The sequence below is a fragment of the Engystomops pustulosus genome, chromosome 2 (assembly GCF_040894005.1).
Source record: "Engystomops pustulosus chromosome 2, aEngPut4.maternal, whole genome shotgun sequence".
Taxonomy (NCBI): domain Eukaryota; kingdom Metazoa; phylum Chordata; class Amphibia; order Anura; family Leptodactylidae; genus Engystomops; species Engystomops pustulosus.
The window spans coordinates 201100534-201115754 of record NC_092412.1 but is presented as its reverse complement, the minus strand read 5'-3'; the positions used below and the strand labels follow the sequence as shown (position 1 = coordinate 201115754).

Below are 15221 nucleotides of genomic sequence, written 5' to 3'. Positions count from 1 at the left end.
CTTTATCCCATTAAGGGTGTAGCACAGTTGTTTTCCGTAATGAAGTATATAACAAAGTTCATTTACCGTAAACCATATCATTAAAAGAATTGAAAAAAATAGCTTCAAACAGTTTCATTAAAGGAAACCTACAGTACAAATGGTCGGTGAAAGCTGTAAATACCGAGCACCAGCTCAGGGTGAGCTGGCGCTGGAGCTTACTTTCGTTAGTGTTATAAACCGCTGCATCCCGGTTTAAACACTTTTTAATGTTTATAGCTGTAGCTGCTTCGGCGCTGCATTTCCTATGTAGGCGTGCGTAGGTTGTGCCCACCAAGCGCCGAAGCAGCTACAGCTTTAAACATTAAAAAGTGTTTAAACCGGTATGCAGTGGTTTATAACACTAACGAAAGTAAGCTCCAGCGCCAGCTCACCCTGAGCTGGTGCTCGGTATTTACAGTTTACACCGACCATTTGTACTGGTAGGTTTCCTTTAAGCCTTAAAGAGGCTGGCCACTCTTTTACATAAATTGCATATGTGCCTTTACTGACTTAATAATAATCCCTGAATGTTCAAAAATCGATTTATCCTCCCTGATGCTTCCTTTATTGCCTTCTGTAAACTCTTTGGGGATCTTTGCTTACATGTCTCTGTACTGATAAATAGGAGGGATTTGCAGCAGGAGATGATGACTTATGCCCGCCTCCCCTCTCCCTCTGTTTGTCAGCGAGATTGACCGAGAGAAAAAAAAAAAAAAACACAGTAGAGGCTGCCATTAGGATGGGCAGAAGAAATGAGAAACAGGCAGCATGTGGAGAACAGGGAAAGGCTGAAGCTCTCACAGGAGGCAAAAGTACAGGTACAGGAAAAGTGGCTAACATCTTTAAATAATTTTTTACAGAGCTTCACATTTTATTATCTTCCTTATCTTTTTTTTTATTCCCATTATTCAATATATAAATATACATTGGGAAGTGAGTAATTTGAGTTTTAGAACAGAAAAAAGACAGCAAGACAAAATGACCAAATCATTTAAAAATAAGTCGGAAAAAATAGTTTCTTCGTTGTTTAAATGGCAGCTGAAGTTAAAATTCATATAAAGAAAATAAAAATATAAATAGCACTTTACCTTTCTGTAATACTTTTTGCTGACTGGAGGAAGCGAGCATGGTCTGCCTCCTTCAGAGACTGCTCTGCCTGCGAGATAAGAGATGTAGAGCGTTCAATGCACTGCTTGCAATTGGCAACTTGCTGGGCCAACTTCCTCAACCTGACCACCTAAAAAGAAAAGTCAATAAAAATGTATTAGAATGATACCTCAAATCATACTCCCATGATACTTTTAGGCTAGCAGTTTGATAAAGAGTAGAAAATATGGGCACTGGCTGTATTGGAGTGTGTTAATTTCACAGTTCGGTTTACCACCAATTAAATATTCCATATAAATTACATCAGGGCTTAGCATTTTATCTAATATGTTTCTGTAAAACAACAATAAAAGAATTAAGCATTTAACTCTGCACTTTAAAATAAAGAGCCTACACAACTTTATGAAAGGAACACTTCAGACACCCTTATGCATGACACAGATATGATCTTTTACCACTTATTTCCTGCACTGGGCATAAAACTATCTGTATATTTAGTTTATTTCAATATCATTTGAGACAAATCTCTACAAGACATTTAAATGTTTGTCTTGTTTCTTAACCTAGTTCAAAGGTTAAGTTCACTCCGTTTTTTCCCCGAAATACAGTTTTGGTATTGGATTGCTCACTGACATATGGACCACAAAAACAGACCTTGGATGTGTTGTTTGTGGGTCAAGAACAGGGCCTTACTCTCTGTTTTAATATATTAATGTATTTTGCTTTGCCCCCCCCTGAAAAACAGTTGGTTGGCCTGCAAACCCATCCCGTAACTGTACCCCTTGTACTCTGTGGATTAGCTCTTTTTGGCTCTGAAACCTGAGGTACGTTTGCTAGCTGAGGGGGGTGGGGGAATCTATTTTACATAATCGGAATGCTGCAATAAAAATGTGATTTACAAATCGCCTCCATTAGGTCTTAAAAACCACTGAGCATGAGGTAATTTGTTTAGCTAATCCCTAGGTAACTAATCACTGGAGGAGACAAGCATATACCGGCCTCACATCACGGCACACGGGCTGCGTGGGAGTCTGTATCCAAGTGACATTTTGGCAGTAATGTTGAAAACATTATTAATAATGCGGCAAAATGGATGACTTTTCCTGTGAAATTAGAAAATGACGGTAAATAGTCTCAGAGATCCTTTTCATAGCTTAAATGCATTCCTCATGTGTGTAATAATACTTAAGAGTTTAAGTGCTAAGCAGAAAAGACTGTCTATATAATGCCAATCTTCTCAGACCCACAAGAGCCAAAACAAGCACAGCTGGCCTGATACTCTCACCATTCACGTCATTTCCTGATAGATTTCTTTTTAAACATGATAACCACAATTTGCGATAACTGAAATTGCTGCACGCAAATGGAAAAGCGGTTATTGTTTTTATCCTACAAAAAAAAAAAAATAACTTCTAATATTTTTAATGTAAGATTGATGGTACTGGGGACACATGCGGTGAGAACCCTGCAGAGCTTCTTCAGGGTCCAAACCCTTTCAACCTAGATCAGCACACAAAAAATTCCACAGGAAAATGGCTTTGCCGAGAATATATAATTTGCAACAAAAGTCACTTTAACTTGATTCATGGATCACTTGGTTGGATTTAATTTACATTCCGTGCGCTTTTTAAAGAAACTGACCTATGCCCTGTGTTGCTTTGGACTAGAAATTGGTCTGCTGACTAAAGAGCATGATGTGTATGGGACCATACTAAAATGACATAAACAATAAGTATATGGGGGTTCCCATTTAAGATTTTAAAGTTACCCCCTACCCATGAGGGATGGGTGTAGAGAGCCAAGTTTGACAATTACAGGCAGTCACATATAAAATCGGTTCTTTTGTTTGTTCTTCGTACTGTATATTTTATAATTGTAGCTCCAGACAAAATCTTTTTTGTCCCTGTGTCAATAAGATTTTCAAATTTTTTTGCTGTAATGGGAAGAAAGATTATCAATAAAACTTAGTTAAAGACACCTTACAGCTGATCATTGCAGCCTGGGACTAAAGTAAAGCATCTAGAGAGCATCACCAGAGGTCGCAGTGGGCAGAGAGGTCTGTCTGTAACTAGGGGTCTTAAATAGGGGACTGCTTGACTATCTTTAGTTTTTCGATCTGATGTGTATTGTGAAAGTTATTCCACCAACCCAACAACTATGATGGTTAAGACAAGGACCAAGACAATGACCAATAGGTGCAAAAATAGAAACAGACAGAGCATTGCAGTCATAATAAATACACCACAAATACATTTTACAGAATATTTTCCATTATCAAGTTCATAAAAGGCTGAATTTGTTAACTATACATGAATGTTCTGAACACCATAGAAAAGTAAAAACATGAAAGTGGCGATTTCATCTTTACACAAATAGGTCTTGATACTTGAATATGTCCACAGAGACTTTGGTTAAACAGTAGAGGAGGATTAAATTGATGCCTAATTCCTTGACGTTACCTTCCACACAAGATCGGCCTTGCCCTCTGGCTCACTTCTTACTGTTGCTGTGACACAGCTAAAAACAAATATTTTTCTAATGAAAGTGGAAATGCTTTACCTTGACTCTTAACTTAATTTGAGACACTTCAACATTTCAGCTTTGCTAACTGAGTGAAAGTAAAAAAAAAAGTATAAGAGAAAAATAGAAAAATCAATCATCAGGACTTAACCGATTAAATCTGTCACTCGGATAATTTTTTACATTACTCATTCCCACCCTGATCCTTGGGTTTGCAAACTCCGCCACTGCCAAGCCTGACACTGCTGTTCTGAGAACAAATGGCCTATCAGGAAGACCCTGCCAAATCTCACATTGCTCCATAAGTCAACAACTATTTCACATTTTTTGCACATCCAATCCTGGATCAACTTCGTCTGTAAACCACAACCAATTGTCCTAATTCCAAACTGATGAGTCCATAAACAGCTCAAAATATTCAGCACATGAGCCAGAGGCGCAGATAAACATAGGTTATAAAAGGACGGCTAAATCTGTGGCAAGTCAAAAAAGATCTTCATGTATTCCATAAATAATATTTCCTTCCTCTTCTAAACTTCTAAAAGCACTTACCTAAAATGTATATTTTAGGGTTTTCTTAATGATTTAGCACTAGAACTCATTTACTTGTGACAGATTACTCCATTACTCAAATCACTTTCTTATAAAAGGGAAAACAACTTGAAAAGATCATCAAAAAGTTATATTACTCAATTTCCAAACATTCATACAAATTTTACCATATGTAAACCACATAGTTTCCAATTTTCTTTTACACCCTGCTTTCCATCTAATAATTTTCACATTTCTTATGACCCAAAGCTGACATATGCCATACACTGTCCAACAGGAACAAGTGTTTCTATGATATAATAGATTTTATCTATATAAAGGTCTATATTGAGAATAACTTAATGCAATATCAATATCCTTTATAAGAGAAGAGTCCATAGTCTAATGCCCTGTAGTCTGTGAGAATGCAGAAAAGGTGAGAAAGTAAATGTGAAAATAAGCCAATTAAAGTTGTGAAAGAAGTTGTAAACAAGTTCAAACTAAACCTCACTCAGAAAGTGTGACCATGCAATAACCTATATAATAGGTGCCAACATCTTAAAGTGAGTCTGCTATACAGAGCAAAGGAAGATTGTGGACTAAAGCAAATTTCTAAATTTATTTTGAAATTAATAAAGCAGATGATAAAAGAAAATTTGGTAAAATACTTTATTGAGAAAAACAGGTAATATTTAACTCTTTTTGAAATTTAGTTACAATTTACAGTAAAGCTAGCTAAGGCAATGGTCAAAGCATCTACACTTTAATTCACTTGGCTTCACAATTACAAATCTTGAGGAGCCAGCCACTTCATGTACAATCTGAGCCAATCCGCTTTGTTCAAATGAATGGCTATAGTGGAGGCCAGGTTAGACACAAACACTTACATTTACAAAAGAAGCGCTACCCCTGAAGTATAAACTTCATAGAACTTTCAAAACACAAACTGCTTGTTAATAAAACCTGAAAAGCCATGACCTGAGTATGTCTACACGTCTACTCCTCCATATAGTGCTGTCAGTACTATTGAGGAATATAATGCCTTTTAGTAAGAAAAAAAAAAACGTGTTTTTTTGTGTGTGTAACCTATTATTCTCTATTTTAACCATTTATACACCAGCTCCGGTATATGGTGGGACATACACATGAATTACAAATATTTTATCTTCTATGTTGCCCATTAAACATTAGCATTAAACATTGACACTGACTATGTTAAAGCATCTAAAGTCTTCTTCGCTCTGTTAATCGGTTTAAATGAAGGCCCTTCTGGTATTTGGAGAAAGAAAACTACTCGTGACATTTCACCTCCTGGAAGACGGCTCTTCAAACACCTTTATATCAGCGACTGGCCAACAGGTTTGTTATTTGTAGTTAATTAGAGGAGCGTGACAGCTTAGTGAACCATTAAAACCTGCACTGGACTTTCTTCATAGTCGGCTCTTTTCTCACAAAAGAGCCATTAGACTTGACATTTAAAGTAAACTTCAGACTCAGAATACCACATACCAGGAGGGCACAGCTATGCCAACAAACAACCAAGAATCAGAACACAGCTCTCTCTAGGCTCCTTGGAGCTATGAAGAAACATTTTGCAATGTATAGTATTTTTTCCACACAATCTCCTACATCTACTATTTTAAATCAACCATTAAGATCCAGATATGTTATTGACATTATATAGACAGATGCACATTTGCTTTGACATCTTGATTTCATAATAGAATCTAATTAAAAAAGGTTTTTCAGGAATTCATATTGATGGCCTATCCTCGGGATGGACCATTTATAGTTGGTCAACAATGAGGAGATGTTCTGTACCACAAACAGATTGCTCAGCACTTAAAGCAGTTAAAGGGGTATTCCCACAAAGACAAGTTTCTTAACCCCTTAAGGACGCAGCCATTTTGTAGCTTAAGGCTCAGCCCGATTTTTTGGATTCGGACTTGCTTCGCTTTATATGGTAATAACTTTTGAACACTGTTACTTATCAAAACGATTCTGAGATTGTTTTTTCCCCACATGTTGTACTTCATTTTAGTGGTAAATTTTGGCTGATAAGTTTTGCGTTTATTTACAAAAAAAAAGAAAATATGATATTTTTTGAAAAATTTGCCATTTTCGAAATTCTAAATCATTGCGTTTTCAGGCAGATAGATTTACCACCTAAATAACTTGCAGAATAACATTTCCCATTTGTCTACTTTACATTTTCATAATTTCTGAAATGTCTGGATAATTTATTTTGATGTCACGCGGCTTACAAATAGAATAGCGCTTTTCCGGATTTTCAGAATTGACTATTTTGGGGATAAATACAGTTTTGAATGAAATTTTACATATTTAGCATCAAAACCCCCTATATAACCAACCCATTTTCAAATCTGCACCCCTCAAGCTATCAGAAACAGCTTTTACGAAGATTGTTAACCCCTTGAGATCTTCATAGCAATTGAATCAAAATGGAGGTGAAATTTAGAATGGTCATATTGTTCCCTTATACGTTCATTTAGCCCTAAAATTTACACATTTCCAAAATATAAAAAGAGAAAACCCACCATACAATTTGTTCTGCAATTTCTCCTGAGTACAAAGACCCCCCACATGTGGCCGTTACTTGTTTTATGGGGGCACAGCGAGGCGCAGAAGGGAAGGAGAGCCCTGCAGCTGCCAGGATTTTAGTTTCCTCATTGGCCCCTTTTGAAGTCTATAAAATTTTCGCTTTTTCGTTATTGGGGCCATGTGACGGCATTTTTTTTGCGGGATGAGATGCTTTTTCCATTGTTACCATTTTGGGGTTGGTATCACCTATTGTTGAAAATTTAGGAACTTTTTTTGAGGGCAGGAGTAGAAAAGCATCAATTCTGTACTGGATTTTTTACTTTTTTTTTTTTTGGTGTTCACCGTATAGCCTAATAATCATGTTATCTTTATTCTATGGGTTGATACGATTACGGGGATACCAGACATGAATATATTTTCTTACGTTTTACTAAATTTGTCAAACAAAACCCTAATGTGGGGAAAAATCTATCATTTATGTATTGCCGTCTTCCAAGTGGCATAACATTGTTACTTTTTTGGCTACGGAGCTGGTTGATGGCTTGTTTTTTGCGGGACATGTTGTACTTTGCACCAGTATCATGTCTGAGTACATATGGTTTTTTGATCGCATTTTATAGCATTTTTTGTGGGATTGAAAAGGTAAAAATCATAATTTTTGGAGGGTTTATAACAGTTTTTTTTTTACAGCGTTTATCGTGGGGGTTCAATAATGATTTACTTTTATTCTACGGGTTGTTACGGACGCGGTGATACTATATATGTGGGGTTTGTGTTATGATTTAGACTTTTTTTGAGTTATATGTCTCTTTATATGTTTTGGGAGTTTGGGGCATTTTTAGTGATTTATGACTATTTTTTTATTGAATAACTTTTTTTTTTTTACTTTTTCACTTTTATACCATGGGACATGAAGAAGCAATCTTCTGATTGCTTCTTCATGATAATATTCTGCAATACTGATGTATTGCAGAGTATTATCAGTGTCAGCCTATACACTTGCATAGGCTGGCACTGTGCCAGTAAGATGACGTCACAGACGCCATCTTACCGGCAATTCTTGCAAGTAACTCTGGGGTCCAGATCGGACCCCAGAGTTGCTATAGCAACGATCGGCGCCCCCCGAAAACGGTTCGGGGGGGCTGATCGTGGGGGAAAGACCCCCCAGATGCAGGTTAGATGCCGCGGTCGCGCTGACCGCGGCATTTAACGGGTTAAGCACCCGCGATCGGAGACAACTCCGATCGCGGGTGTTACACTGGGGTGCCGGCTATTAGTTACAGCCGGCACCCCGTGTTTCCCGATGCCGGTTCGGCTCTGATCCAGAGCCGAGCCGGCATAGGCGCCGTGGCGGATATATCCGCCACTGAGCGCTAAGTCACTGCGCTCCGTGGCGGATATATCCGCCACGGAGCGTGAAGGGGTTAAAATGTTCTCAGCATAACAAAAGGACACATTCTCTAATTCACTGTTATTAACAAAAGTGCAGCATTTTCAGATATAATTCCAACCTGTCTCTATCAGTCCTGGTGTACACAATTTCAGCTGACACAAGCAATGACCCTGTAACTTCTGACTTGTGGTCGGGGAAGCCATCTTGGATTTCTGTGTGAAGGCTCTGGAACAGAGTTTCTCTCTCTGCTCCCTGAACTCTAGCCCATCCCCCCTGCTGTCCAGGACTGAACTTACGGACACAGACACTGGGGCAGATTTATCAAGCTGTCTGAAAGTCAGAATAATCTCAGTTTCCCATGGCAACAAATCACAGTTCCCCTTTAATTTTACCAGTGCTCATGAATATTTTAAAGGGGAACTGTGATTGGTTGCCACGGGCCACTAAGAATATTCTGACTTTCAGACAGCTTGATAAATCTGCCCCACTGATTTCCTACCGGCAGCAGCATGAGGAGAACTACAAGCTATAGACAGATGAAGAACTTGTCGGGGGGGGGGGGGGCACAGCATTTCTAGTGTGTTGTGGAATAGCATAGATGTAGGAGAATTGACTGTCGTTTTGTGTAATAGGCATCTCATGGATCTCATCATCTCTGATCTGTCTCATCTCTCTTTCCATGTGTCAGATACAAGTACAATGTTCAAAACGTAAAATAATGTGTATGTTAAACCTGTACCCTGATAATCTAACTACACTGTCAGCACACAGAACTAGATGGATCATAATGTGTCTGCTTAAAGAGTCCCCACACACTGGAGTTTCATTGTCAATCATTATTCATTTTTCACTTGCTATAACCACCTTATAGGGAACTTTCAAATTAATATTGATCTAATTAACCACTATCAGGATATTGTGCTTAACTGCTTAACTTCTAGATTACGTTTATATCATGGACCGGGGTGGTGGCATCATCCAGAAAATAATTTTTCAAGTGGCATGTAAATGGGTTGTATATAGTCACAGAGGCAGAGAGCTCATCACTGAAGTAAAGCTCTCCCCATCTCAGAACAATTCCACTTTACTTTGATTGACAAAGTCATAATTAACTGGCTCCCCAACTGTTGAATGTTGTCAATCACAATGGAGGGGAGCGTTCTGAGACGGGGAAAGTTTGACTTTATTACTAAGCTCTACTACGCCATAATTTTATATAACCTTTTTACAAATCACAAGTAGTTTTCTGGATGACATCATCTTGAAAGTAACATGAAGGTGTTAAGTGGCTTGACAACATACTGACACTGATGAATTTATTCTTTCAGGTAGCCTTAAAGGATTGCACACCAGGGTTATCAGTCATTATATGTAAATGATCACTGACAGTAAACAGAGATCTTGAATATGTTGAAAAAAAAATGTATACACAAAGTATATTATAATGTAAAACAACAATCTAAAAATTATTTTACAGCATTTATGATCAAGAATTCAAGCCCAACCCCTGGGACTACACAGAGGATCCTGTCAGGTTGCAAGGTACCGTATATACTCGAGTATAAGCAGAGACCCCTAATTTTTACACAGAAAAACTGGAAAAACCTATTGACTCAAGTATAAGCTGAGGGTGGGAAATACATCGGTCATAGCATCCTCATATAGCCAGCAAGCCCACTGTAGTACATAGGCTGGCAGCCCACTGTAGTACATAGGCTGGCAGCCCACTGTAGTACATAGGCTGGCAGCCCACTGTAGTACATAGGCTGGCAGCCCACTGTAGTACATAGGCTGGCAGCCCACTGTAGTACATAGGCTGGCAGCCCACTGTAGTACATAGGCTGGCAGCCCACTGTAGTACATAGGCTGGCAGCCCACTGTAGTACATAGGCTGGCAGCCCACTGTAGTACATAGGCTGGCAGCCCACTGTAGTATATAGGCTGGCAGCCCACTGTAGTATATAGGCTGGCAGCCCACTGTAGTATATAGGCTGGCAGCCCACTGTAGTATATAGCCTGCCAGCCCCCTAGTATATAGCATGCAGCCCTACCCCCAATATAATGCATATGGGAAAAATAGAAGAGGACATGTCGGGCCGGGGGGAAGAGGGGTTGTCGAAAGGTGAGTATGAGGTGAGGTTTTTCAGCACAGTTTTTGTGCTGAAAAACTGTTTATAGTCGAGTATATACAGTAATTTATAACACACAATTATAATGTAATGCAAATTATTAGAAAAGTTAGAAAGGCATATTTGCAATGCAGCTGTAAAGGGCTCCTGCAACCAGTCTTTAGTAAAAATTAGGTCCCTGGTGACAGGTTCCCTTTAATAGCTGGTGAAGAGAGTGGAATATTTTGCATGCAGATGTAGGGATCAATAGCAGCTGCCATTACACATCCAATATTGACATAGCAGTCCCTAAGGCATAAATGAGAAGTTACAGTCACCACACATAACCTTTCATCTATTTATCTTCAGAACTCTATGTGTAAAATGAATGTAGTAGTGTATAGATAAATCCACATGGCACAGTTTAATACCTTTCCTTCCTTAATTTTTGTTCCAATAATTTGTCTTCTCTGTTGTATAATTTCGATGAGTTGATCGCTCTCTTCCATTAATTTAGCTTCTTGTCGAGATGCATTTACCTGCAGAAATAAATTTCAACTGTGTTATAGTCATATTGCCATAGTCATATTGCCATAGTCATATTGCCATAGTCATATTGCCATAGTCATATTGCCATAGTCATATTGCCATTGTGCTGTTCAGACAAGCCACTCATATCAATTTTATATGTTGCTCTCTACTGGCAGCTTTCAGGGTAAATACAAGGCTCAATCTGTATGTGTTGAGCTTACAGTAACCTTAAAATTTTATGTTTTTTTTGAGATCCAAAGATTACCATTGATAATAAAATGTCCATTGCCATTATTCTCTGTTGTTTAAAACCCACAAATATTCTGCAAGTAATGTGAAGGAAGCCTATGGATTAATCAGTAAACTTACATCCATTTCCTTGTATCTCAATTGTATGAGCACAACCGGGGTCTGCGGTACTATAGGTAGGGTAAGAAATATCTTTCACATTTCTGCATACGTACACTAAATTTATCATTTGGATTCCAGCTTGTATGTACATCCTGTGCTGCACCCATCCTCAAGCATTTCCCAAAGCAGTTAGCAAGTATAAGACAAGGTTACAAAAATGTTTTTACAGATTGGAAACCTCTGAATAACAGAGATAAATATTTGATAAAACACCAAATTTCACAGGTTATCTAAAAGAAAAACCTTCAAATCCCTGGACATGCCTTAGTTTATGTGAACACTTTGTATATATCTTTACATTTTGTGTGAATCCTATATTAGAAGTCCAAGAAATGTAATACCCTAATAAGATGTGAAACTTTTCATCACTTTTATTCAAAATCTTTATTGTTGCTGAAATTTTGAATACCGTAAGTTCCATTCAGCTGTGTTTTTTTTCCATTACTGTGTTTACCGTATGGGACAATTATTGTTATATAATGATGGGACTTTAGGTTTTCATGTGTTCTTTTGTTTTTCTGGTGGGGGTGATTCAAAATTTCATAATTTTTGTCTTAACTTTTTTTTTCAGGCCCCCTGCTTTATTTGACAGGCTTCCAAGATGGTGGTAAATTTCACTTGTACTGCATTTTAGGAATTAGTAGTGGTTGAGTACATTACAGCAGTTATCCGCCCTGTATAATGTCCTCTTTATTTAGAGATAACAATGGCGCGCCTTAATAGTAACCAAATTTTCAGATAAGACGGCTAGTTAGGCATATAGCATGTGCTTTACTGTCTCTTTGGTATAACCAAAACTGCCACCCACATGCATTAAAACAGCAAAAGGGTGAAATGTCAGCACACGCATGAAGCCATCCAGACAGCTCTGTATACTGTCACAGGTTTATGATCACTTTCTTTGCTTGTAAAAATTTTCTGCTGAAAAACTTTTACTTGAAGGTACTACTCAGCGTCCCAGTGTCATTTAGACATAGTTGTGTAATGTGACATGTTTACATCTACCGCCATATTCACATTTAGCCCAGACTTTGAAGCCTTGCATGACCTTAAACAGAGGATTCCATGACAATATTAAAGACAAGTATTGAAAAAAAAGGAACTCAATGAAAAAAAGTATTTAATAGCATTTGTCATTGTAAAGTGTTTGAATGAGTTAAAGTTATCAATCTTCCTCTTTGCGGGTGCCTGCCATTAAGTCAGTTGTAATACGATGCTATATATAACCATACAACAATGGTTACTTTTAGTAATGACCTACTGATACATAAAAAAATAAAAGTTGCTTATGATGTTTGCTTATACTTCACAGAACTGCATAGTTTTATTCCATAAATCTAGTACAGACTCTCAATAGTCCTATTTATCAATTAAAAATCATGTTGTGAAATTATCTTATATTTCAATGTTTTGTTTTAACTTTTATTGCAACTGTATTTATTATAGCAGCTAAAGGGGAGGATATATACGAAGGATAGTTAATACTATCAGATCTGCATCTGTCTGACAACCCAACCAGCTGTTAGAAGTGACACAGCCAGCTTTTTCACTGCATAGATGTTTGTGCTGGGCATTGAAGCTCGTATCCATTAACTAAATGGGACTACAGTACAAAAAAGCCACGTGACCAATGTACTTGATATGACTTTGAAGTGGAAGCCAAACTCACTAAAACATAATGAATACTAGGTGCCACTTCCCTTACAAAAGGTCCTAGAATATGTCCTTAAAGTACATCTACCACCAGACCTACTAGGTAGATCTTGATAGAATGTCCTCACCACACTGCACATTACCTGCTCCTGCTGCAGGATGTTGTTTTATTTAGAATGGCCATATACATGAAAAAGGATCTTTGTAAAAATATGCTAATGAGCCCAAGGTGCTCGGGACAATGTCACCTGAGCACCTCTTGTAATATATTCATGCCCGCACCCTAATCAGAGCAGAAAGTGCTGAGAAGTATATTACAAAGTTTACTAGAATCACCGGCACTATTCATTTTTGAAGTAAAAAAATATATAACTTCAAAGGTTTAGTTATTCTTTAAATTGTATATAAATGTCACTTTGTACTTGCTTTTGTCAGGAGGTTATATAGCAATATACATGAAGCTAAAAGAAAGCTTTGTTATAAAGGTCACTTAAAGTCAGTGTGTAGCTTTGACCTTGGTTATATCTTTTGAAAAAAAAAACCTCTTCCTTCACGTAAGCTATGACCTCACATTTTGGATGATATTTATAGAGAAACAGTCATGTGTTTGCTTTTTTTGTGTGTGTGCATTTATTTTCTGTTTAAGAGGAAGCATTCAATATGCATAGTCAAAACTGCTATATTACTCCCTTCCTTACAAAACATTCTTAAAATAGCATCCGGGAAAGGATTTAAGGAAATAGCAAAGGGCCAGGGGATTAGGAAGTGTCATCACAGGGTGGGAGAGAAAGATAACCCATGCTTCTTCAAATACACCGTAACTGAGCAGAATCTCCCACGTAGGGCTCCTATTACAAAGGGGCATATGCATTATTAAATATACAATATAATATTCTTCATAACAACGGATACTGGTAAATATTGATACACATTTTCAAAGAAAAGTAAATGTCTCACCGTGTTTACGGGAGTACGCCATATTTACTCTTGAAAATAAAATGGTCTAATATTTTTGTTGTAAAAAATATTAGACTATGTAGCTTTGGATCAAAAATATTACATCATGGCACTGATGTCATATACAATAATGTATAAATCATTAGGAGCCAGTTTACATGACCTATTCTATTATGCACCGTCATTTAAAAAAATAAATGAAAATAATAATTAATAATCCTTTATCTCCATCACTTTAATCAGATTTTTTCTTGAAGAAAGTAGAGAATTATAGTTTGGCATCATTCATAAACTTAACAGTTTAAGAAAAAAAACATACAAGTTTTTTTTTTTAACTACTCTGCAGTAGTGAAACCACTAACGGACAAGGAAGTCCTTTGTAATCGTGTAGAATCCATTTTTTTTTTGTCTGGTAGCGGTTTCCCATAAACATGTTTTAAATGGCAGTGGATATGATTTGATGGCAGAAGCTGTGTTTCCATTACACCAGAACATAAATAATTTTATTACATGAATAACGCACACTGGAAAACCAGCTTTGATGCGTTCCTTTCATTGTCCTGGGGGACAATAACTTGTTTCCTGGTTCCCAGCATAATGTTCGACCCATAGCGAAGCACCTGCACTTTTCTACAGCATAAAACAGATCAGTCTGAGTGGAGGCTGACAATTACTGCTTTGGGAAATTTGACAGGAAAGGGAAGATGGGGGGTAAGTGAATGGGAATGCCTCATATATACACTTCATTTTACACTAGAAAAATCCTTATTATAGTAGCGCCGTTTACAAGATGAATTCATATTGTACAACCAATAATGACAATTTACAAATAAATATACCTTATAATTATACCTGTTGTATTCACAGCAGATAATGAGGACCATTTATAACACTATTTTCCTTTCTTTTTTTGTGTCTTTATTTTTACAACTTCGAGGACCCAGTTAAGTTGCTACAACTGAGTTTTCCAGTGTTTCCTGAATAATCCTGGATTATTTTTGGAATACAAAGGTTGAAGTTTCGAAAAATTAGATTAGTGCACAGCATTAGATTACAATTGGTGCTTAAAAGCTTTCAACTTTTCTGCAACGCAGATGCCAAATTTAACAATACCACCTCTAAGTTAAATTCCAGGCACAACAATTTCCAGGCAAAAATTTACAGACTAAATATAATGGACCCCAAATGTTAATGTACTATGTACTCCTGCAATCTGGAATAGCTGTATTGAGGCTATTCAACTAGATCCTACTAGTCAGGATTAATGTGACAAATCATAGGCCCAGTTCACAGCCTAACAAAATGGTGCAATTGGACACCAACGAAAGCCATTGAAAGTACATTGCCATCAAAATACATTTTGAAGCATCCGTTAGTCTTCCATATTATAAATTTTGTGATGCAAGTTATATTGGCGGGAGTTCAAA

General features: G+C 37.3%; 1 protein-coding gene across 6 annotated transcripts in view; it reads right to left on the bottom strand.

Moving 5' to 3' along the window:
- Positions 1-15221, bottom strand: part of MID1 (midline 1) — a 274419-nt gene that overhangs the window by 39445 nt on the left and 219753 nt on the right. For all 6 annotated transcript variants that reach the window (XM_072137830.1, XM_072137832.1, XM_072137831.1 and 3 more), the window contains exons 4-5: positions 10674-10781; positions 1110-1258 (exon numbers count right to left, since the gene is read on the bottom strand). In XM_072137830.1, coding sequence (XP_071993931.1) covers positions 1110-1258; positions 10674-10781 — 257 coding nt within the window. The remainder of the gene's footprint in view (positions 1-1109; positions 1259-10673; positions 10782-15221) is intronic.